The sequence below is a fragment of the Astatotilapia calliptera genome, chromosome 4 (genome assembly GCF_900246225.1).
Source record: "Astatotilapia calliptera chromosome 4, fAstCal1.2, whole genome shotgun sequence".
In the NCBI taxonomy this organism is placed as follows: domain Eukaryota; kingdom Metazoa; phylum Chordata; class Actinopteri; order Cichliformes; family Cichlidae; genus Astatotilapia; species Astatotilapia calliptera.
Genome location: NC_039305.1, coordinates 5,212,039 through 5,234,971, shown reverse-complemented (window position 1 = coordinate 5,234,971; position 22,933 = coordinate 5,212,039). Strand labels below are relative to the sequence as shown.

At 41.7% G+C, this 22,933-nt stretch overlaps 1 protein-coding gene across 1 annotated transcript in view; it reads left to right on the top strand.

The window, feature by feature from the left end:
• Positions 1-22,933, top strand: part of syt3 (synaptotagmin III) — a 39,830-nt gene that overhangs the window by 1,904 nt on the left and 14,993 nt on the right. The window contains exons 2-6 of the mRNA XM_026164155.1: positions 6,293-6,600; positions 8,615-9,023; positions 15,189-15,584; positions 17,942-18,044; positions 18,728-18,904. Coding sequence (XP_026019940.1) covers positions 8,879-9,023; positions 15,189-15,584; positions 17,942-18,044; positions 18,728-18,904 — 821 coding nt within the window. The 5' untranslated portion in view covers positions 6,293-6,600; positions 8,615-8,878. The remainder of the gene's footprint in view (positions 1-6,292; positions 6,601-8,614; positions 9,024-15,188; positions 15,585-17,941; positions 18,045-18,727; positions 18,905-22,933) is intronic.

Below are 22,933 nucleotides of genomic sequence, written 5' to 3'. Positions count from 1 at the left end.
AAGTCCAGAATAGAGAGGATAGGGTCACGGGGCCAAGATGCCAGTCTACGGAGTACGGCTGACTTGAAATGAGAGAAAAAAAAGTTAATGTGAAAACTGCCAAAACATCAGAAGTGTGAAATTCACTTAAACACTTAACCGAATTAGCAGACTTTCAAAACAAAAACATAAACAAAACCTTTCAGGCAAAAACGAGAGGTTCAATTAGAGATGACTTCCAGGTACAGATGAAAACAAAAGAAGGCGCGTGGCAGCAGATAGAAAGACTTGAAAGCACGTTCAATGAGATCCGCCTGAAACATCCTATTAGGTATAACCAATGGATTAGTCTCCTTTGTCTACAGAAGCATTATGTTCTGACATAAAAAGGCTCTGACTGGTCTCAGTTTTGCAATTATGAAGGTGTTCAGTTTTACCTCCATGAAAATAGTTTGACATTTTAGCAATAAACAGTAATTCTGTTTAGACCAACCTTAAGAGAGAAAGGAGCTGAATAGGAGGAAAAGAGGGTTTTATGATCTTACACCGCCTCAGACTGTGGGGTGAACTGAGAAATTAAATTCCAGAAAAAAAAAACAACCAAAAACTCAAGGTAATACTACAACTGCTGTTTCCACTGCTGATGATATCGATCCAGGTGCCTTTGAACTGGAAAAACGAAAATTGTAGAAGACCCACATGTGATGTATTTCATTCAGCACACAGACAAATATATTATTATGCTAAATGACCATATTGGGTTGCAAAAGATCACAGGTTTGTGGTAAGCATCTGAATGTCTTCTGCTTCTTATTCAGCAGACAGCAGCGACTCACATGTCTTATCACTGTAATTCCCGAACCCGGCTGAGGTGTGTGATTCTTCCTTCAGAGGCAGATTCCACATACAGATTTCAGCTTTCACTCCCGCTCTCCAACATGATCCTTGTTACTGAAAAACCTGCCCCCTGGGTTTTTATCAAATTCACATTCGCCACACTCAAGGATTTCTGTTTTGTTTGTAGCAGCTGTCGGTGGAATTTCTGAGCGAGGGAGGAAAAACCACTGTAATTCTTGTGTGAGGGAGGTGCTGCGCTAAAAAATAAGAAATCCAATCCCCCCCCCCCCCCCCCCCAAAAAAAAAAAAAAGAAAAAGAGAAAAATATAGAGAGAGTGCATTCAATATTAGATAAATATTTATTACACTATGCCCCAGCCATATGAAATGGGAGTAGTGCTGGGTTGGTTTGTTTTTTTGGTGCTTTTACTCAGACTTTGGATGTGGTTTCTCTTTATAGTTTGGATATTTTATGCACCTGAGAGGAGCCCCCAAATCTGTCCTTACTGTGCAAATGTAAGAAATCCCTTCATTAAAAGGGGATGCAAATATAAATGCCTCATCTGCTTTATCACCTGTAAGTCGCAATGAGAATGTAAAGGCTGCAATGAGCCTTTAAAAATGAGTAATTTATCCTAACTGATTAACGGGAGGGGGCAGCCAGGGGTTTGGCATCTTGGTGAAGGACACCTGTGTAGCTTTGAACTTGCAGTCTCTTTCGTACTGATACAGCCCTGAATTTGGGTTTACATCCATTAAAGCTACTAACCGGTGTCTGGTGCGACTGGCCCTTTTTTCCTGGACAGATTTAGCTCATGATCTGATTGGCTTGCTTCATCTCATCCAGCTCCCATCTCCTTCCCGTTAACGTGATTTGGCAAGACTGATTGCTTTTTTTTCTCCGTGGAGTGATTACGCTGTGACCTTGCGCTGCGTCCTGTCTCCTCTGCCCAGTCGGACAGTGACCTTACTGGTCGACTGGTCTGTGTTGTGGCGTATTCGTTCCCTGTGTGTATTGATCCCAGGCAGAACAGCAGTCAATGGAGCGTCTGTGGGAGGCTTAGTGTTGCTCTGTACAGTAAAGTAGTAGGGCGCATTTCTGGGCATGCTGCTATCTCAGTTGAATGCTCCATCACCATGTTTCTAAAGGCATATTCATCGGCGAATAACCATCTTCTGTAAATATTTTGCTTGTAGTAAATTGCATCGCCCAAAACCTTGATTACCATTGTTGCTGTGTCACCCTCGCCGCCAGCTTCCTGTTTTTTTTCCCTGCCCTTCTCTGCTCCAATTTTTTCCCCTCCCTCTTTATCTGTCTCGCCTCCAATTTAATGTCAGCATCTCTCTTATCCCTCTCTCGCCGTCTCCCTATTCCACTGTCTCTTGCTATACAATCGTTCTTTCTGTCTGTCTCCTCCATTTCTTTTTTGCCTCTCCCTCTTGATGCTTTCACTGGCATTTGAGGCGTACAGTTTTGTGCCAGACAGCCATTTCTCAGATTGAGATATCCCAGGTTTTAAGTCACTCAGACAGATTTGCTATCTTAATGGGCGAGAGTAAGGGTGGGGTTGTTGGAGGAGGGCTTGTGTTGCTTTTTGATTTGCCAATTTTGGATTAATTTCTGTAATAGGTTGCGGTGAGATGGAAAGATAAATGGAATCTGCATTAACTGAGTTTCCTGCACTGATAAAACAATCTTGCTTGCATTATCAGCATAAATCTAACAAAACAGTGCGTGCACAATCAGCTTTCTTGCATGGAAAAAAACATATTTGCAAGTAAAATCAAATTTTCATATTCATCTGGTCATTTTTTAAAAGTGATATCTACTTAACTTTAAAAGTTTCAATTGTCTATTTTTAATTAAAACAAGTGAAATTCGATGCTGGTAGTAACACGGTTTTTGGCAGTAACATGCATCTAATTATCTTTTCAAATTAATGAAGATAATTAGTGAAATTCAAATGGGATAACTTCTCATTACTTTTTGACTTTTGAAGAGCAGTGAGTCACTGTTGACAGAGATCATGGCATGGCATTACTTCCCAGCTCTTTTAATGATAAGAGCACCATCCCTTTGATCACACGAGTCCATGCTGACACTGGGATTGAGATCAATCCAGCAACCCACTGCACTCAAGGTGTCACAGCCTCTCTAATCTAACATGAAAGTAAATATAACTCAACCTGGGCAAGTGAACTGTAAATATCCACATCCATCCACAATCTTTGCCACTGCAAATTCCCAAATGCCCCCCAGAAAGGCTACAATATTAACAGGAAACTGCAGACTATAGAAAAAAAGCAGGTGTTGGTATAATGTATCCAGATGTCTACTGAGCTTAGTATAAAGTCCTTCTAGAAGCACATCTTGCCACTCGGCAGCCATTCTGGCAATGCCTCGAGAGAGGCTCGATATTAATGTTGATGGTTATTGAGATATCAGCAAGGCCTGGGGAACATTTAACCAGACAACCCGATATCACACCAAAACTTGTAATAGACACACAAGTCCGCTGTGTGTATTTCATGCTTTGCCTCTCCAAAACATGAAGTGGACATGTATACAAAAGTTTTATTACCAGCACGAGGACATAGCGAAATATCTCCCTTTGCTGTTACTGCAACTTCCTGCAACTTCTGCATGCAAATCTTTTTCACGCTTTTTAGAATCAAAGCGTGAAATAGACACACCGGACCGGCGTAGCTATTACACGTTTTGCTGTAATACTGGGTTTACCCAGATGAGAAAAGCCTTGAGCTCCAGGGAGATCATCCAATACACACTAAGCTATGTTTGTTCAACTCGCAGCAGAGACATGGAGAACTATAAAAACTGCCACGGTCAAAGTCCAAACTTTCTGAGCCAGTCCCTGCGACAAATCCTCTCCGTCTGATGGCAAAACAAGGCAGACAGAGCAACGTCCCAAGCAAGAAGAGATCCTTAAAAAGCCAGCAACCAACATCAATAATGGACCTGAACACAAAATGAAAATGAAAAAGCGCACCGCCACAAAAGACCTGGTGTCGGGACCTCATCGCAGACATCAAAGTGACAGGACTAAGAGGGGAATGGGTAGTAAAGGCAGGGTTAGTCAGGATGAGGGCCTAACTAACTTTAACTGGAATATACAAATTACATGCAAAGGCTCAAAGGTCTAATTTATTAAGGGCTCAATCCAGAGTACTAAAGTCAACAGCATCAGTGTTCATTCTTTGGGTACGCTAAATAAATTCTAATGCTAATTCACATTTTGGATGTAGGTAGCAAAAAAACCCCCGGAAATTACACTTTCCTACACATTTACTAATTAACCACATACTGATATAATGATTAGATAATCCGATAACACAAATCTGAGATAGTCATGAACCTCTACAGTGCAAATATGTCACAACAACGACACAGCTGGTTCATTTTTTCCCCCAGTTTAGCTGTTGACTGGTTCTGAGGGGGCAGCAGCATCTTTTCCTTTACTGATTTCTACTTTAGATTTCTGCTTGGGATTCTTTGAGTGCTATGATTTCCTTTTATAATGCATAAAAGTGTAACTAACGTGCATCATTTTTCCTGCTACAAACTGCCCGACACAGCTTCTCAAAAAGCTATGATGCTTTTTTGCTGTTGAAAGAAAGATTCCAGATGGGGTAAAATATCTCCATCTCCTCCAGCTTTGTGATTGTACTGAACAGAGAAACTTGAACAGCATTGTGTTTGCGGCCTGAAAAGCCTGCACTTGAACAGATTAGCTGGGCTTAAATAAATTGATCACTTCGACAGGGCACCTATTTGCTCATTTCTAACTCCACAACTGTATTTTGGCTGTACTAGAGTAGCTTTGCATGACTCACTCCTCAAGCTCCTCCCCCATAAAGGCAACTTTCTTATAAGCCATCTTACTCCTGAGTGGCTGTCTCTCGCAAACAGAAGATTTGAAAAGTGGGTGATTTGGGGGCTTCTCTCCCCATAGCAAAGGCCATGTGCCTACGATGGCCATATTGAAAATATCCACTCTCATTTAGTTTATACACAGAAGAGGCAAAGAAGAGAGCGCTGGCAGGGTGCAGTGGGTGAAGACGAGTATCAGGGGGGTGATTTGTGACAGAAGTATAGCAGCAAGAGTGAAAGGGAAGGTTTACAAGATGTTAGTGAGACAAAAAGACAGGAGGCAGAGATGTAGGTTGCAGAGTTGAACATGCTAAGATTTCACTGGAAGTGACCAGAAAGGACAGGATTAGAAATGACTATGTCAGAGGGAAAGATTATGTCGAGCGCTTTGGAGACAAAGTTAGAGAGGGAAGGCTGAGATGGTTTGGACATGTGCACAGAAGAGATAGTGGACAAAGGATGCTGAATAGAGAGATGCCAGGCAGGCGAAAAAGAGGAAGAGGCTTGTGGATGTGATGAAGAAGGAAATGCAGAGGGTTGATGTGACAAAGGAGAATGGCAGGATTAGGGTGAGATGGAAGCAGATGATTCATTGTGGTGACGCCTAAAAAAAGAAGAAGAAGAGAAGTGTCAGAAACTGAGCGCCTCAAGTAATAGTGAAGAAAACCATGACCGGTTTTCTTTAAGAGGAAAAAATTAACAAAATAAGATATTGGGGTTTAGTCAAGATACAGTTACAATGTTATAGTTCATGATACTAATTTAACCCTGTTCCTCTTCTTTTCCTAAGATTAATTTTTTTTAGTGTATAGACTGACCGACTTTCATTATGTGACTGAGAGCAAACAAGACAGGGGAAGTGTGTTTCTGTCTTCAAGCAGAGGGACAGAAAACTTGAAAGGGTTTGGAAGCATTTCTTGTTTCTGATCTTGTTCGGAGTGAAATATGTCTTTGCCTAATGCAGTGATTGATGGAAGGCTGGGAGACAGATGGACACATAAGGAGCACTTTGCTAGGGAGGTGCCACTCAGTGCACAAAGACTGACGCTGACATTTCACAGAACAACATACATCAAATGATCAATAGTCCTTCCCCTGTCTGACGAGGTACCTTGCTTGAGAAATAGGGCCGCTGCTTTGCAAGGACAAAACAGCTCAGTGGAAAAGTGAGCTGACCTCTCACCACGAACATTGTTTTGCCAGTGATTTATTTTCCGACCACACCACTTGTACAAGATAAGGTTTTTGGCCAGGACATGTTCAATACTGGTGGTTTTTGGAGCAAATCTGTAATATCAGACACAAGTTTGCACACGTTCTTTGGTCAGAGTCCCTGGAGACTCAGACACTGTGAGAAACTGGAGTTTGGGCACTGACCTGTTTTTATTTTGACAGAATGAGATCGGAATTAAAGGCAGCATGCTAAAGAAGGCCTGTTTCCTTTGAATGAAAGGCTCATGAGCAAACACTTAAGAGAGTCAGACTTAATGCATCTAATTATATCTCAATCTGATGTTTGTGGGATTTTTGAGTCCCCTGTTGTCTTCATTCACCTTACTGATTGATTGATTCCTAATGTTCTTCCAGGTTCTGTTGAAAAAGATCTCCACGACTGACAGTGACATCCAGTCCACGCTGATGTGCTGGCAAGGCCAAGGATCCCGATGCATTCCACCAATTCCTGCTGGAGCTAGATGACTAAGAGCTCAGCACAACAGGCTCCCATTTCTGATCTTGGAAACATTAGGAAAATAACAAGATAAAGGTTATGCATGCACTGCAGGCATAACTCCACGCTCCTCAGCCAAATCTGTTTGCAAAGAAAATTTCACACGTAGTGTCTCCACACGGGCTTGCAACATGGCCCACAACCTGAAGAGCTGAGTTCAATAAAGGTAAAACACATAAGTAATATCTTTAATTTAGATTTTTCTTTCAGTTTGACTTTTGGTACACAATTTTTAATCTATGAAAGAAAAGAAAAAAAAGCCAGAAACCAGGCGCACTCTCTTAAAGTGTTTGTGGTTTCAGTATATTTATCTTTTAGAGACTCACTGGAAGAGAGCTCACAATTATCTAAATTACTCTGTAATTACAGTAAAAAGTGTTTTAGTTTGAAACATGACATACGTTTCCAAAATGACTGACCCACTGGTCAGTTTTCGACAACAAACTAATCACGGTTTCCCCAGGAGATAATTGACAGCAAGGCCCTGTGAAATTAAGGGCGCACCATATTGAGTGAAGGATCTGGCATTATTCAAAGGCTCCTGTTTAAGGGATAGGAAATAAAACTCGCTCTATTTAGTTCTCTATAAAATACACAGTTTTAGCTGTATATTGTTGCTCATAATTTAATTTCTTCATTTCACCAAGTGGTGTGTAAATGCACAGCCATCCATCCACTGTCTAATCTTAATCAGTTTTTATTTTATTTATATTGCACCAGATCACAACAACAGTCACGTCAAGGTGCGTTGAGGCTTAAACTTACTGTAAATTGATTAGTTTTAATTTTGCTATAGTCATCTCAAGGTGTTTTATGTTAAAACGTGAAAGAGCACACACTTGACGACAGTGGGGATGAAGAACTCCCTTGTTAACATTGATAACACTGTGTCTTTTCAGATGTGCAGGCTGCCAGTTCCATAGGCATTAATGCACCATCATACATCAGAGATGCAGGTTTTTGAATTGAGCACCGAAAACAAGCCACATGGTCCCTCTGCCCTTCTGTCTGGAAGACGCAATGTCTGTGTTTTCCACTAAGAATTGAAAATTTTGATTTGTCTGACCACAGAAGAGTTTTCCAGTTTCCTCAGTCCATCTCAAATAAGCTTCCAGTGAAGACGGGGGTGATCTTCAGTACATGATGGAGCTTTAACCTCCAGTTGTGAATCACTCAGTAACTTGTGTTAGCAGACAGGGATTTCCACGACAGGATCATACCTGTTTTGAATGCAGTGCCACTTGAGGCTCCGAAAGTCACGGGCATCCCTTTGCACACTGAATCTTTTGATGATATTGTATACTGTAGGTGATGGCATTGTCAAAGTCTTCACAATCTTACATTGAGAAATATCATTCTGAGGTTGTTCTACAATTGTAGATCCAGGTTTTTTACAAACTGGTGAGCTTCTGTCCATCTTTACTTTTGAGACACTCTAGCTCTCTTAGATGCTCTTTTTATGCCCAGTCATGTTTCTCATCTGTTGCTAATTAACCTAATTAGTTGCTAAATGTTCCTCCAGCAGCATCCTTTTGGTTTGACGTTGACAATAATTGCATCATAATGCTTTTATTTACATTTTACATGCCATCCCAACTTTTTTGAAACCGGTGTAATAGAAACACAAGGTTAAACTTAGGGTTGACTTAAGAGTTTAATTCATTAATATAGTTGCATATACATTAACATGTCATTTAACATGTCATTTAACCTTGTGGTGCCTTTATTTGCCCAAGAGCCTTCTGCTGCCATGTGCTTAGAGGAGGTGGGAGGATGAAATTTGAGCAATGTGTCCTGCCTGTAGGAGCGTTCAAGAAAGTCCACACATGTAAATGTTACGTTTTTGTGTGCAAGTTTTGTCTACCAGATGAAAAAAAATCATCAACAGTCCTCATCAGCACGACCAGCAACTAAATACTTAATCACACATCAGAAATTTTAGTTTTGCCCTCAACAAGATCAAATTTTCTCACCCTTTCTTCAGTTTTCTCTAATCAGTCTTCATAGTGTATGCTAAAGCAATATTATAGAGCCAACCATCTATCAGGGAGTTGCTGATGGTTCTGGCATTCATGTTCACACTTAATGGCTAAGGTGACCAGTCTGCCAGAAACTTGATTTGTCTCCTTTTATGTCCTCACATCTCAGGTCTCCACTTTCTCTCATTTTATCTCTTTCAGGGAAAGTGAGAGGGGCGGGTGCTGCTCACTCATTCATGGGCACATCAGTCTGGCCTCTGCGATCCAGCCTGCAGAGCCCCTCGTGTTCTTGCTTTATCACAGCTGTCCCCTCAACTTCCTCTGCCTAATCGCTCTCAGCTCGCACCTTGTAAAAGGTGGACAGCCCAAAACTGTGCTTACCCAAGCGCCGTCCGATAGGTGAGGGCGGCGAGGGCTGCGCTGTCATTGGCTGACTGCTGGTGAGAGTGCGATGCGGATTGGAGGATGTCAGGGGACTGGGATGAAGACCTGTGTAAGAAGGCGCTGGTGTTGGTGGAGGAGCTGTGCTTCAACACGAGGGGTTACAGCCAGAACGAACGCTGCCAGGAGTTCATCTTCCTGAGGAGGGGCAACAGGCCGATAGATACAGGTAACACACACACCTGGTGCTTCTTACAAACAGTGATTCAATAAAAGATGGATGTAACGTGCGTGTTTGCAAAGTGAAGTCAACGTGGAAATGACTTAAACCTACATGCTCTGGAAAAAAGAGAGAGAAAAAAGGCCCTCAGTTCCCTTCATCAGTGACCTCAATAAACACTTTTTGGATAACCTTATGTGCTCAACCACAAGTTCCACTTACTAAAATTATAAGAGAAGGATTAACCAGAGTATCCAGAGCAGTCAGTGCTGTGTGTTGTGTACTCAGATCCACCCCTTATTTGTCAAAGCAACACAGGAGCAATACTGGAAACCCTTAACACGAATTTGACTCCTCTAACCAGTGGATAACACCACAGCGGCGTTTAAATACAATCTATGCTTATGAATCAAGTTTGGCAGTTCATTGGTGTTTTAATGCTATTTTTCTTTTGTTTTAAACTTATAATTATTTCTATAAAACCTCAGTGAAATCTGCCTTATTCTGGGAACAGACTACATGAAATGAGCCTGATCATGCAGAAGATATAAGGTGTCACTTGGTAACAAAGTGGTTGTCATGTTGTGTATGCAGTCTTTTTTCCCTCTTTTTTTTGCAACAGTAAATAAGCTGATATTTATATAGAGCTTTTCTGCTTTTCTGATCAGTGTGAACTGCTCTAATAGTAAACGGAGGCTTTTATGGTCTTGGTTCCCTCAATTCTGCAAGCTTGACCGATATAAGCACAGAGATCTCAGTCAGCAGTCAGGAACTTTCTTTCTCTGCAATTTATTGATTTTTCAAGATTCTCCCCTTTTTTTTTTTTAAATTTTGTGTTTTACAAAAATTGCCAGTTAAGCCTACTGCTTCCTGCTTTATGCCAAGTTCAGTCTACACAATACCAGCATGATTACAGCCAAATCTGGAAGGCGTTGGTTAGGAGCTGACTTTGGAAATGAAATTGTTTATTGTTGCACTACAGTTGATTGAAAACCAAAGTTGAATCTGGGAACCCTGTGTTAGGGTTAGGGATGTTAGCATGTTAGTATGTCTTTGAGTCCTCAAAGGTTCTCGAATTTCACAAAGAGAGATCTGCCAGCAACTGTAAACATTACAGAGCAAAAGAGGAGTGATGTTGCTTTTGTAGCTTAGGGGGGCTGTGAAATCGCGAGCTAGTGCCTCCTTCCTGATGACGTCAAACACACTGTGAATGACAGAATGATTGATCAGGGAGCCACCTATGCTCTGTCTTGTCCTTCAGTCAGAAAAGAGGAAGATTTTATTACTCTATAATGGCCCGATCTGACATAGCGACCAGAAATTAGGTAGCCTGTGCTCAGCATTAAAGCAACACCTTATTCAAGAAATACCCTTGAAGTATCAAAGACTCATCAAACCCTGCAGTTTGTAATTTACTCCTTCACGCAGAGCAGGAACAGCCTGATTTGAATCAGTTTAAATGTACTGCGAAGAAAATGAGCTTTCACCGTGGACAAAGTAGCAAAACTTTCCAAACATCTGCAGCAGAATAAATAACCCTTATGCTGCGCGTCCATATGCTCAGTAGATTTCAAAAACTCACAATCTTAGCAAAATATGCCTAAATATCCAGAGACTTGCCATGGCTGATCTGTATGTTTTGATGCTTTTTTTCTCACCCGCCATGAAAACAAACTAAAGTCAGCTTTGATTTTCAATTTAATCTTTTCACAAGGACCACAGTGGCTGGACTCTCTCTGAAGGGAGGAAAATGTGAACTTAGCAGACACCTTTCAAGCCTACAGCGAAGGGAATGGTGATACTATAAAAAGATTTGGGGTATTGCTTTAAGGAACTGCTCTTTTTAATATAGACATGATTGAAGGTTTAAGTATTCCATTATGGACCAAATGAAGTTTTACACCAAAGGCCTTCTTCTAAAACTGGAACTCTTTTTTGTAGGTTTTGTCCCGAAAGAGGTAAGAGCAAAAGATTCTTTTTTAGTACTGACTTGTCACAGTGACTTTAAGGTATGATGAGGCAAAATGTTAAGAAGAGTGCTCACATTTAAGGATGGTTAGAGGTACTGTGCACTCACAACAACAGACCATGAAATATTCACGTTCTCGACTGAAGTGGCTAAGGTACAAGTCCATCCCATTTCTTTTATGATCCCCAAAAGAGTCTCGGTAGAATTCTGTGATTGTTATCTCAGAGCTGGATTATAAGAATATATATATTTATATCATCACATCCTTTGCCAGAGTGAATAGGTACACCCTGCTGCACTGTGGATGAGATTATTGTGTGTAGGTTCTTAGTGAGCCATTTGGAAGTGCACTGTGCTGTTATGCAGATTAGCATGGATCTGTGGCTCAGTGTAGATTAGCCTGGATTGCCTGTGTGTTGCCTCCGGAGATTTGGATGGCTCTGAGAAGAAATGTCATGCCATGGTTTTAGGCGCTGGCCCCCACCGCTTACCAGCTGTGATTTTTCGGTGTTTGCTGATGGAAGTCCGCGGTCCCTCGGAGGATCGCGACCGCTGAAAGCTGTCAGTGAATGACTTGTAAGCAGCGGAGATGTGTTTGATGTGGAGCAATGTACGACTCCCAGTGGGCTTGCATCAGTCGCTGACTGACAGGAAGTCTCAGTCCCTCTTCACGGCGTACTACAGAGGCCTTCTACCCACACACCTACCCGCCTGCTGACTCGCTTTTTATGCTTTGTGGATTAGCGATGGATCTTTGGCAGGATCAGCGCTCAGGAAGTTACAGCGACTGCCCTAAAGAGAGACAAATGGAGGCGAGTGGCTTGGCCCCCGACAGTCCCTGCACACATTTGATCACAGCCACGTCTTATCAGCGCACCCTGATCTGCCAACTGCACACAACCTACTCCTCTAGCTCCTCGCTTTGTTTTTTTCCCCTCTCCAGATCAATACATTAACCTTTCTCATCCTCAAACTCCTCCCCTCTTTGGGTTTCGCTCTAAATCACTGTCAGCTTGTTTTCCCCAATCTCTCCTTTTCCCTTGCTCTCTCTCTCTCACACTCTCTTTGTATCATTTCCTGTGTGGTTTCGAGCCTTTCACACATGGTGTGGTAATTGTATCAGCTTTATCAACCCCCCACCCCCTCTTCTCTCTAGAAACAAAAAGGAAGAATTGACCCAGTCATCGTATATGTCTGTTGCAACATGCGCACCAATCTGTTTTTAAGCCTTTCTATGTTTGTAGCAGCCCTACATTTTTTTCCCACCCCTCATCACGGCTGTCTTTATTTCTCTTTTGCCTCATTCCTTTACCCCCCCCCCCCTTCCAACATTTCTTCCTTCCTGTCTCCTGATCTCAGTTATCATGTTCTCTCGTGCTTTGCTTTTGCTTTTTTCCTTCCCCCCCATTCGTCGCTCCTCAATTCCCACCTCATCGTGTTCTCCACCACCGATCTATGTCCCTTCGCCTATCCTCCACCTCCACGGCCCCCCAATCATATCTTTTGAACAAGTGCTGATTAATGACATACAGGCTGATGAATAATTCACCAAAGAGAAGCTGAGGCAAAGCAGGGGGGAGACAGATAGAAGGTTGGGGTGACGAACAAAGAGAGTGAGAGAGAGCACGCAGAGGCAGACAGCATGGGGAAAAAAATGACAGCGAGGAAAGAGGGGTGTTTGAGGGGATTACATACGAGAGAGTGAAAGAGAACGTGAGGGAGGGCGGATGGAGACAGTAGGCGAACCAAGTTCCAGAAGATGTAGCCCTGGGCTGAAGGATTGGCTTCTGTTGTCTTGTTTTCATTCATTTGCTCTCAGTCTTGTTGTCAGCCGGTTACAGATAAAATGTAATTCTTCTTTGTTTGATTTAAAAGTGCTTATGTCTTTGTCATGCCCATAAAGGCACTCTGAAACAAAGTAAATTAAGACGAAAGGGAGGTTAAGGCCTTTGTGTGAGACTTGTGGAGGTTTGGAAAACATTTCCTTCTGTGGGTGAGACAAAGTTATAGTATGCAAAGGTCGTGCCTGGCCCGCCTGCGGACAGAAAAAACTCTTAATTGGTGACCTCGTGTTCTGGATGCAGCTCAAGAGGGCAAAAGGTAAAAAAAAATTTACTTATATGCCGCAAGGTGCAGAGGAGTACACAGTCTGGGAAATCTGAACGCTGTGTCTTACTTGGTCTGCTTACAGTGATTGAATATTCATGTTCAGGGCTCTGGGCCTGTAGTTCATTTTGATTCTGATTGGTCCGTTTGTCATGAAAGTCGTCAGACCAAAAGATGCTATTTATAAAAAGACTTCAAATGGTCCGGGATAAGAATAAATACTCATTGTATATTCGGTCTATTTATTAATTAATATTCATATAATATTTATAAGGTATTTACAAATGTATTAATTTATAATGAATTTACAAGTCAGAGTGTCCAGCATGCGCACATGTGCCCACTCCTCAGCAGAAGTTATAAAGTTTCCCGGCCCAAGAGCTCTGTCAGCGGCTGCTGCTGCTGGAACTGTCCAGCTGTCTGGTGCTGAAATGGCTCTTTTTTTGTATTTTTTATTTTATTCTGCTCACTTTCTACATACGGATGAGTCATACTCCACCCTTCACCATCCCAAACACCCACATCCTCACCCTCACATATCCACACGCAGAAAACCCTCAACCCCACCCTCACTCCACAGTTACAATCCTCGAGCCATCACACATTAAAAAGCTCATAACCGTGAGGAAATGCAGGATGACACTGCATAGAGACATCACTGTCGGTGTTGGTGTTTTTTTAATTGCTACCCCCACCCAACCACCCCACCGCCTCCTCTCCTTCTCTAAGAACATCCACTCTGCCAGCGTTTGCCCTCATTTTAAGCTCAGGATTCAAATTTGGGATGTGAGCTTGAGGGGATGGCTGCATATTGCTATTTACGCCTACAGCAGGTTCCCTTTCCTGCCTCTGCCGCTCCGTGATGCGTGATTTGTAGATAATGTGGTGATGTTGGGAGCGATGTGCGTGCGTGTGTGCGCGTGTGGATTGTTCATCATGCAGTGGTTTATTGTTGATTTCTCAGACATATGTATGCGTAACATGTTAACGTGTAAAATACCAGATGCATGCTGATGAAGACGCTTTTTAAAAAAATGCCTCAGCAGCTATTGGATTACATTTGGTACACACAATCATGTTAGAATTGATCTCGTAAGCATGCTCAAACCACTGCTAAACATAGACTGTATACAAAAATGTGCGCAACCACTGTGATGTTCAGTTGTACATCCTTGGTCTGAGCATTTTGACCATCGCAGTCTTGTTTTTGGTAAACTGGACATGATAAGCGGATGCTGCATTTTACTAAGAAACTTGCAATGTTATGGGGAAATCCTGGCGAAACATGAAACCAGGTAACATTTTTTAGCCTTTTATGGGTTTATTTAGCTTTTGACTTCAGGAGCAATTAAAGCACTGCAGACTAAGCTTACCTAACCCCAAATCAATAGAGCAAACAGACAAGTGTCCGTCCTCCTAACTCATTAAAATATAAAAACTTGTTATTAAACACATGCGCTGCTTGTCTCTACCTTGACTGTTACATTATTAGTATGACTGAAGTTTGCAGCTTGCACATAGGTCCAACAGAGATCACAGCATACCCTACTTTGCTGTTTTTGTTATTCCAATGGGGACCATACTGTACCAAATAAAGGTCATGGTGTATACAAATAGACTTGAAGTTTGCAAATGAGGCCATAAACTCCTGAAAAAAGGACAGAATGAGGGAGCTTTTCATAATAAGGACTTTTTCCACATAGTTTTTCTCCAAGCAGAGGATTTGCCCCCTGTTGGCCTTTTGCAGGTTTAAGGTACTTCCAAGCTGGCTTCACGGTTCAGATGTCCATCTTTAATATCCAAGCTATGGCCCTTGGCAGCGCTTTCTTTAGCATTGTTAGCATTGTTGTGTTGCAGTGTGGGAGTGGGCTGTGCTTGCAAAGATTTTTTTTCTCGGAGCTCAGATTTAAAAAAAAAACACAAACATTCAGGGCTAACCCTGCCAGGCTCAGTGCAGGAAAATCGTGTAAAAATCTCAAGAGTTTAACTTGTTGGTTAAATAGAGGTTACAAAAAAGTGCACTCTCAGAAGTGTTATCTTGGCTAGAGACTTGTAAGTGTTAACTCGTCTCTTTACCTTCTTCCTGTGGTCCTCTGCAGAGATCTCTGTCAGTCTGCTGTCGGTCATTGTGACATTCTGCGGCATCGTCCTCCTCTCCGTCTCCCTTTTCGTCTCCTGGAAGCTCTGCTGGCTACCATGGCGGGACAAGGAGGGCGGAGGTCTGAGCCTGACATCGGGGTTGCTTCCTGGAACCGCCGGTGTCGGAAACCTTGCAGCTGCCGGGGGCTCGTCACTCTTACCCCCGCTGCTGCAGAGGAAAGAGGGCCACTCCTCGTCCTCGCTCTATCCCACCCTTGGCCAGCAGGGCCAGCACCACCCCCATTTCTCTGACCTAGTGGGGCTGGAGAGGGGTGAGGTCGGAGGCGTGGTTGGAGGGCCAAATGAGACCCAGGAGCACTCCTACCTGGACATGGACACCTACCCCAACAATGCTGGTGAGAGAGCAAAGACACGCAAACATTCATTTCAGCCAGGCTGAAAGAGCGATGCAATGTCTCCGTCAATACCCTCTCATTTTAATATACTCACAGGGTAGTGAATTTAATATGTTTACCTACATGCTGTAAAATAATTTGTCTGAACTGTAGCACTATGATGAATGTTGACCATTACTGCGTGTATATAAATGGGCTTCAGTGGTGCTACACTCAAGGAATATTACTTTTTCATCGTACTGGCGTGGTCTTTTATTACAGACATTTATTTAGTAGTAAAATTTAAAACAAGTGGTACACACATCTTTTAGGATCTAAATGACAAAAAATATAATGTGCAAATTTGTTATTTTATTATTTTTTTAAATAATTTTTGGAACATATGATGCAGGTGAGTGGCTGATTTACAACCTAAAGACCTCTGATTCCCGCCACCTGATAAATATATCTTTCCATTTAGCTCTGTTTTGTTCTTCTTGAATGCTGAAGGAACTCTACTAGTAGCTCCTTGGCTGCTTAACTGTCCTTAGCAGCTAGTTTTATCAGAGCATGCTTGCAGAAAACACCTGCATGCAGACCACAGTGTCAATTTCATTTTAGCTTATGAGCCACACACAGCCCAATTCCATCTCAAGGGGGATGAACTGGTAAAACCGCTGCCTAATAACCTGTAAAAAATACTCTGTCCAAAAGTTCCCTTTCTTTTGGTGTATAGCTGTGCAAGTACGTTCTGAAAACACTCAGATTTAATCAGCCGTCCATTTAGATAATAGATTACGAACATCCTGAGATGTCTCAAGAAAAATGAGGGCAATTTCAGCAATATATATGAGTTTTTCCCACATTCAGTCAGTATACTGTCATTATAAAGAAACACTGCTAAATTAAAGAAGCACATGATCAATTCTTAACGAGCTGCAGCACAATGCTTCCTTTTGCAAAATACAGGGAAAATTTCCAAATCTATGACCTCCTCTGCAATTTTCACACTTTGCAAAGTCATTCGAGCGGCCGGTTCTGCCCCCCAGGCTCTTAGTTTAACACACCTGCTGTAGAAAATAAATTAAGCGTACTGAAACCCAAGTGAAAACAGATATGCCCTGAACAAACAAGCAATCGAATTAAAATTATTAATATTAATATTAAATATATTGAAGACTCTCATTGGATTTTGCCTTTATTATTATTGCCTTTATTACTATAATGATAATATTGCACTATATGAAGATGAGAGAAGTAATGTTACATAATAGAATAACATATAAATATTCATAAAATGATAACAATTCTAATGATAATAATCAAATTATCAAATTAAACCGTAGCTTTGCTTATTGAGTCTTTTTTAGCAGATTAATTAAATTCAAAATCCAATTGCGGTGCCAAGAGAGTTACATAACTATAGAAATCCATAATGATATTTCAACGTCAGTATCACATATCACAGTTAGTAGATGGTAATGTGACACCATTATTCCTATGCATTTACCTCTGACTTAAAGCTGGGCTCAAGAGTTGGGAGTTTGCCTTGTAATTGGAAGGTTGCTGGTCCGAGCCCCGGCTTAGACAGTCTCGGTCATTGTGTCCTTGGGCAAGACACTTCAGAGGGCCCGGTGGCGCCAGTGTCCGGCAGTCACTGCGCCCCAGGGTGGCTGTGGCTACAATATAGCTTGCCATCACCAGTGTGTGAATAGGTGGATGACTGGATGTGTAAAGTGCTTTGGGGTCCTTAGGGACTAGTAAAGCGCTATACAAATACAGGCCATTTGCCATTTTTATGCATTCTCGCTGTTTTTTGCTGTTTTGTGCTGTTTTGACTCAATTGCAGGAATAAAAGACAGCCTTAAAACATGCACCTGACTTTAAGCCATGCTGTCCAAACAGCATGTGATGATGGAGTGTTTTGAACTGGCCTGTCAGCTGAGCACAACATTATACAAAAACAGGCAGCAATTAGAAAAAGAAGCTAAAATAGAAACTGTTGTCAGAGATATTTTGGACCTGAGTTTATAAAAACAGCTCTGAGTTTTCATCCTGGAGTTTTATTTATGCTGGCTGTCAACGCTGGTGCACGCTGTTTATCATTATTCAATATCAAATGTTTGCTGGCTGCCTTTATTGCAGTTTGATGTAGCCTTGTTTCACGTCTCTGTATGCCTTTAATGCTGGCTCATGTTCTGCTATTGTAAATATGTCTGCTCATTCCTTCACTCCCCTCAGCTGGTAAATCACTGCCTGCTAAATCAAAGTACAACAATCAATGAGATCAATGTTGTTGACAAAAATGCAGGTCTTTAGTGGCACTGTAACAAAACAAAACAAGCATGTGAGTCACCAAAGATTTTATACTCTTGTAGGAACTCTGAAGCTGAGTCAGACATCTCCAGACGTTCCCAACTCAGAGGGTGGAGCCCATAAAGACCTGCCGAACGCTCACTCCCAACAGCAGGTCACCCCTCGGTCAGTATCGAGTGTGTGTGTTTGTTTTTCATTTAAGTCCGTTAGCGCTGACGTTTTTGTCGCCAAATTCAGAGACAAAGTGGGAAATAAAAACAGGAGTGAACTTTAACCCCCGAGCTGGTGATCATTACCGTACATCCATTTAACAAACACATCAGTACATCAATAAGAGGAGGACTCTACCTTTATAAAATGTGTTTTTGAAAACACAGTCGTAAAAATCGCATTACTCAGGTTACAGCGGTTTTAATCTTGCTCTCTTTTAATGAACACTTTTGAGGTCTGTAAAGCGAAGCGTCTGCACTGCTTGTTTTGAATGTTTTTTTTATGATATCTCACTTTGTGGACACGTGGATTTTTTCAAAGCAAGGGCACAAATGTTAACTCTATAAACACTAAAGTGCACATTTTCTGAAAAGTGTGTTTTTTTTTACAGAATTATTATCACCACGAAGCTACTTTGCTATTTGCTTTTTTCCCTTCATATATTTGCAAGCATTGCAACTGCACTGTAAACAAAAAGGTGTGGGAAATCAAACTGTGTGTAAACTCCAATTTAAAATGTTTGCCCGTCTCTGTATCTCTGATAATGTTGCAAAATCACACTTTTTTAGTGACTACACGTGTGCATTTGGTGCGCTTCCCTTAATATGCACCCTCTGAGCCCTTTTATCTCTGTTTAGGCCCAAGCCCATGACTCACCAGCTCTCCAGTCCCGATTTCCATGGAGAGGAGAAGGAACAGGTAACCAGCATTGGGCAGATTAAACCGGAGCTCTACAGACCCAAAGGCGACCAGGGCGAAGGCAAACAGGGCGACACCTGCGGCAAGATCAGCTTCCTCCTGCGCTATGCCTTCAAGTAAGTCAGCAAGTTTGCACCAAAAGCAACCTACTCTCACCCTGCCAATGTCTTCTAATGTAAAAAGTGGAGAATTTGAACATTAATAAACCATTTACCATACATAGTTTAACGGTGAATGGTGCAGCTGTTACATCACCACACAGCTGGGTTGCACTAATATTTTTATGAGGCTGTTATTGAGTGGGCATACAGTGCTTTCAACGAATCAGTAAATACACACTTACACAGTCAGTAGCATGGAGACTTTCCCATCATAAAATCATCTGTCATAAGACTTTCAACACGAACCACCACAGAATGTAACAGCGTCTTTAGTTTTGAGAATTATCACACTAATATGTACGCATTTTTACATTTTCATTTATACATTTGCATTTGTGTTTAGTGTTAATATGCACATATGTTAATTTGTACTAAGATTGGCAATCTATCTTACAGTAGTTGGGATATTTTAGTCAGGACTATAGCCTGTAAATTAAAGATGGATGTAAGCACTAAGATCTGTTTTGTGAGTTTTTCGACTGCCAGGTTGGTGACCGCGAGTGTATGGGTGTAAACCCAACAGAACCACAGGCTGTTAGTACAACTACAGTCAAAGTTAGCCAAATTATTAATTTAATGCTCTAATAAGGGTCAACAGCACAAATAAGGTTCAGCAGTTCGTTTAGTGGAGGTGAAGCCTAGCAGACATCCTAATTAAGTTGGCTGGGTTAGAAAAAAATAACACCCTGCAGTTTTTATGACAGAACAAATAAGCTCCAGAGCCCCAAACCCTTTTTTTAGCAGGCTATAAACATGCTTTTTAGTATTGTAAAGGTGGGTATTTTAACATGGGTATCTATGGGGAATGACTCGCCTCGAGTGGCTGCTGCAGGTACTATAATTTTTAGCACTTACACGTTGTTTTCATTTTTTGGCTCTGGAAGTTGCTGGCTGGCCTGGGCGGATAGACCACTGGTGCCATGCATAAAAAAAGACTGCTAGCCTGGTTAAAAGACGAGTAGATAAATAAATCCAGCACCCTGTAGATTCTTGTGATAGCAGGGATATATATTTGTAGAATTTTATCTCTAAGAACAACTTCTCAGCTTTGCATGATGAAACCAAAACTGGTTCGAACTACCAGCACGTCTCCGTTGAATGCTGATGCATCTGTTTTTCAGCCACTTTGATCACGCTAGGTTGTAAAGTCGTTCAAATACTAAGTCAGGTGCCGCAAACAGGCACTGATTTGCTGAATGTCTTTATGGCACAGAACAAAGAGGATGCTTCTTGGGAAAATATCTTCCAGCGTGTTTATCCACTTCAGTAGACACAAAAAGAAATCCTCCAACTGAAGTAGAGAAATTGAGTTTGAGACAGCGAGCACGTTCTGAGCTAACTTATCACCAGCAGGAGATGTGAGAGTTGTTTTCTCAGCTGTGCTCTCATTTGTTTATGATAATAAACTGAAATATTAAGGTTTTTAAAATGAGAAAGTGGCATCTGTGTCTTTAGATACTGTGTGGCACAGGCTGCTGTACTTACTTTCCTTTTTTACTCCTTTGACGACGCTCAGTTGAATGCTCTCTGCTGGAGAGCACGGGTCTGCTGGGTCTAAGTATGTAACTGTTGGCTGCCATGCTGTGCGGGCTGGGTGTGTACATGAATGTGAATGTAAGTCGAGGTGCTGGTGGGTTGTGGGAAGGAGTGAGTCGGCTGCTCAGCTGGCAGCCCCCATTTCTGCCTGCTTTGACATGTAGAAGCACTGCGATGGGCAAAAGTGCTGATGGTCAGAAAAGAAAGGGAGCGAGAGGCCGTTTCGGTCATGAATTATATATGGAGAGCCACTTTAAACAGCAACCCTGTCAACACATAATAACACCAGGCTGTGTTATAGCTGAAGTTACAGATACGAAGAATTAGCATGGGAGCTGGTAGGAGACGGAGGGCAGTGACGAAAACGGTTCGTGTGCCCTTTTTTTCCTCCCCCCATTTATAAAGTCACATGTTAACTTATGCCTTTCTCTAGTCGCTTGTAATGCATCACGTTGTTTCATTAAGGCCAGTGAGCAGATGTAAGTGAGGGGGAAAGGTCTGAGATGTAGCAAAAACAAGTGTGGGTAGGTGTGTAGATGCACACGCGAGGTGTTGGTGTGTTAGTGTTGCGGCAGTGATAAGATTGGTATGTTAATGTGCGAAACCCCGCTGTTTGGAGTGTAACATTCAGAACAACAATGTCAGTCTTCCTCAGATCCTGTGGGAAAGGCATTTCTATTGACAATCCCATTAAAAGCTGACACATTTCCACTGTGGGAATAACAGCTAGCTTTCGGGCATTGTCTGCCAGGAATAAGGCTGTGAATTTCACTCCCTGTTCAAGCAGTAATAGGTATATTCTCTGCAGGTTGCCTCGGGGATTGTGTAAAAACCTGGCGTTTGGTTCGAGCTCATGTCTTGCTCTGTAGTAAGACATATGAGTGCAGGAAAACCCGCAGCCATGTTAAACTATCAATTAACAGGTAATGGAAAATTCATGATAATAAGAGAGAGGTAGATTTGTTTGGGTTTTTTTGTTCACAAGCTTCCTGTCATTAAAGCGCACTGATGCATTGAGGTGACTGCAGAATCTTTGCTGCCAACATATCCACAAATCATACTGGATTAAATGATTATTTGATGCATTTTTAAATGACTCAGGGCTTTCATGTTGAAATATTTACCTGCCTGGAAATGTAATTTCCTGCAGCAGTTGGCGCCGCACATCTTCTCCCTTATTCGGTGTGATTGCCGACTGGTAGGCATGTTTATCTGATTGCTTTAATTGGATGTGATACGGAGGTAAACATGTGTCTGGATTGGCCACGGCTGTACTAAATGCTGCATTTGGACAGAGAAGACATAACTGCCAGGGTCACTGCCAGCGTTCGCCCTGCTGATCCTTCCTCAGCCCCAAAGTTCACGCTGTTCTCCTTAAGCAGCTAATGAAGTGCTGACACACTGGTTAACTCGTAGAGACACAGTCTAACGAGGTCTGATTAAAAGCCTCCGAGCCATCTTCATCTTCATCTGCTAATTAAATACATAACAAACGACTTGGGAGATGCAGCCATGACGGTGTGATGGAGCGTTTAGATGTTAGGGCATGCGCATCAGCCTGCTTGTGTTTGTGTGTGTGTTTGTGGGCATGTTGCACGCATGTTTGTTTCCATGACAAAAAACAAAAATGCTCACACTCCAGTTATAGTGCTTACTTGTGCATTTATAAGGGAGTGTGTCAAAAGTGCTATTTTTAGATCAAAGCTGCTGATAGCATTATTTTTCTGTTTGGAGAAAAACCGATGTAACATACATGTACAATACAAGGTAGAAAAACCATAAATCCACATAAGAAATCAAAATGTTGAGGTTTCTAGGAGCTAATACTTTGACTCGTTTACTAGAAGAAAAATAATCAGAACTTACAACAACAATTTAATTGTTTGACTCATTTTTAAAGATTCTGTGGCGCATAATGGTAAAATAATCAGCAGATAAATTGTTAGTGAAAGTAATTGTTAGCTGCAGGCTGTTTTTATTTATTTTATATATTTATATAAGAGTTATAATTAATATTACGGGCCTGTTTTACAGTTGTTTGATTAAACAATCCTGTAACAGCAAAACTATTAATTGTGATGTTTAGTTGCATGAAAAGACCCACCAGTCACCTTGGAGGTGATGGACACATGCAGGTTTCTATTTAAAATGTCCGTTTCCGAGGTACACTTTTGTTTACTGCTGGATTAAATAAGGATTATAAAACCACAATGTGTGTTTCTGATAATCGCTTTACACCAAGGATTTCTTTTGATTTGGTTTCCAAACCCACAGAAAAACCTGCGATCAGTGGGGTTGCAAATAATTTTTAATTCAATAATTTCACAGTCACTAAAAGGTGAAGGTTTTCACCATAGAAAAAAATTGCTAGTATTGCTGGTAAGTTGTAGCTTTCAACCTGATTTATATGTTAATAACTTAATTCTTACTAATTTTGTTTGTGTGTAA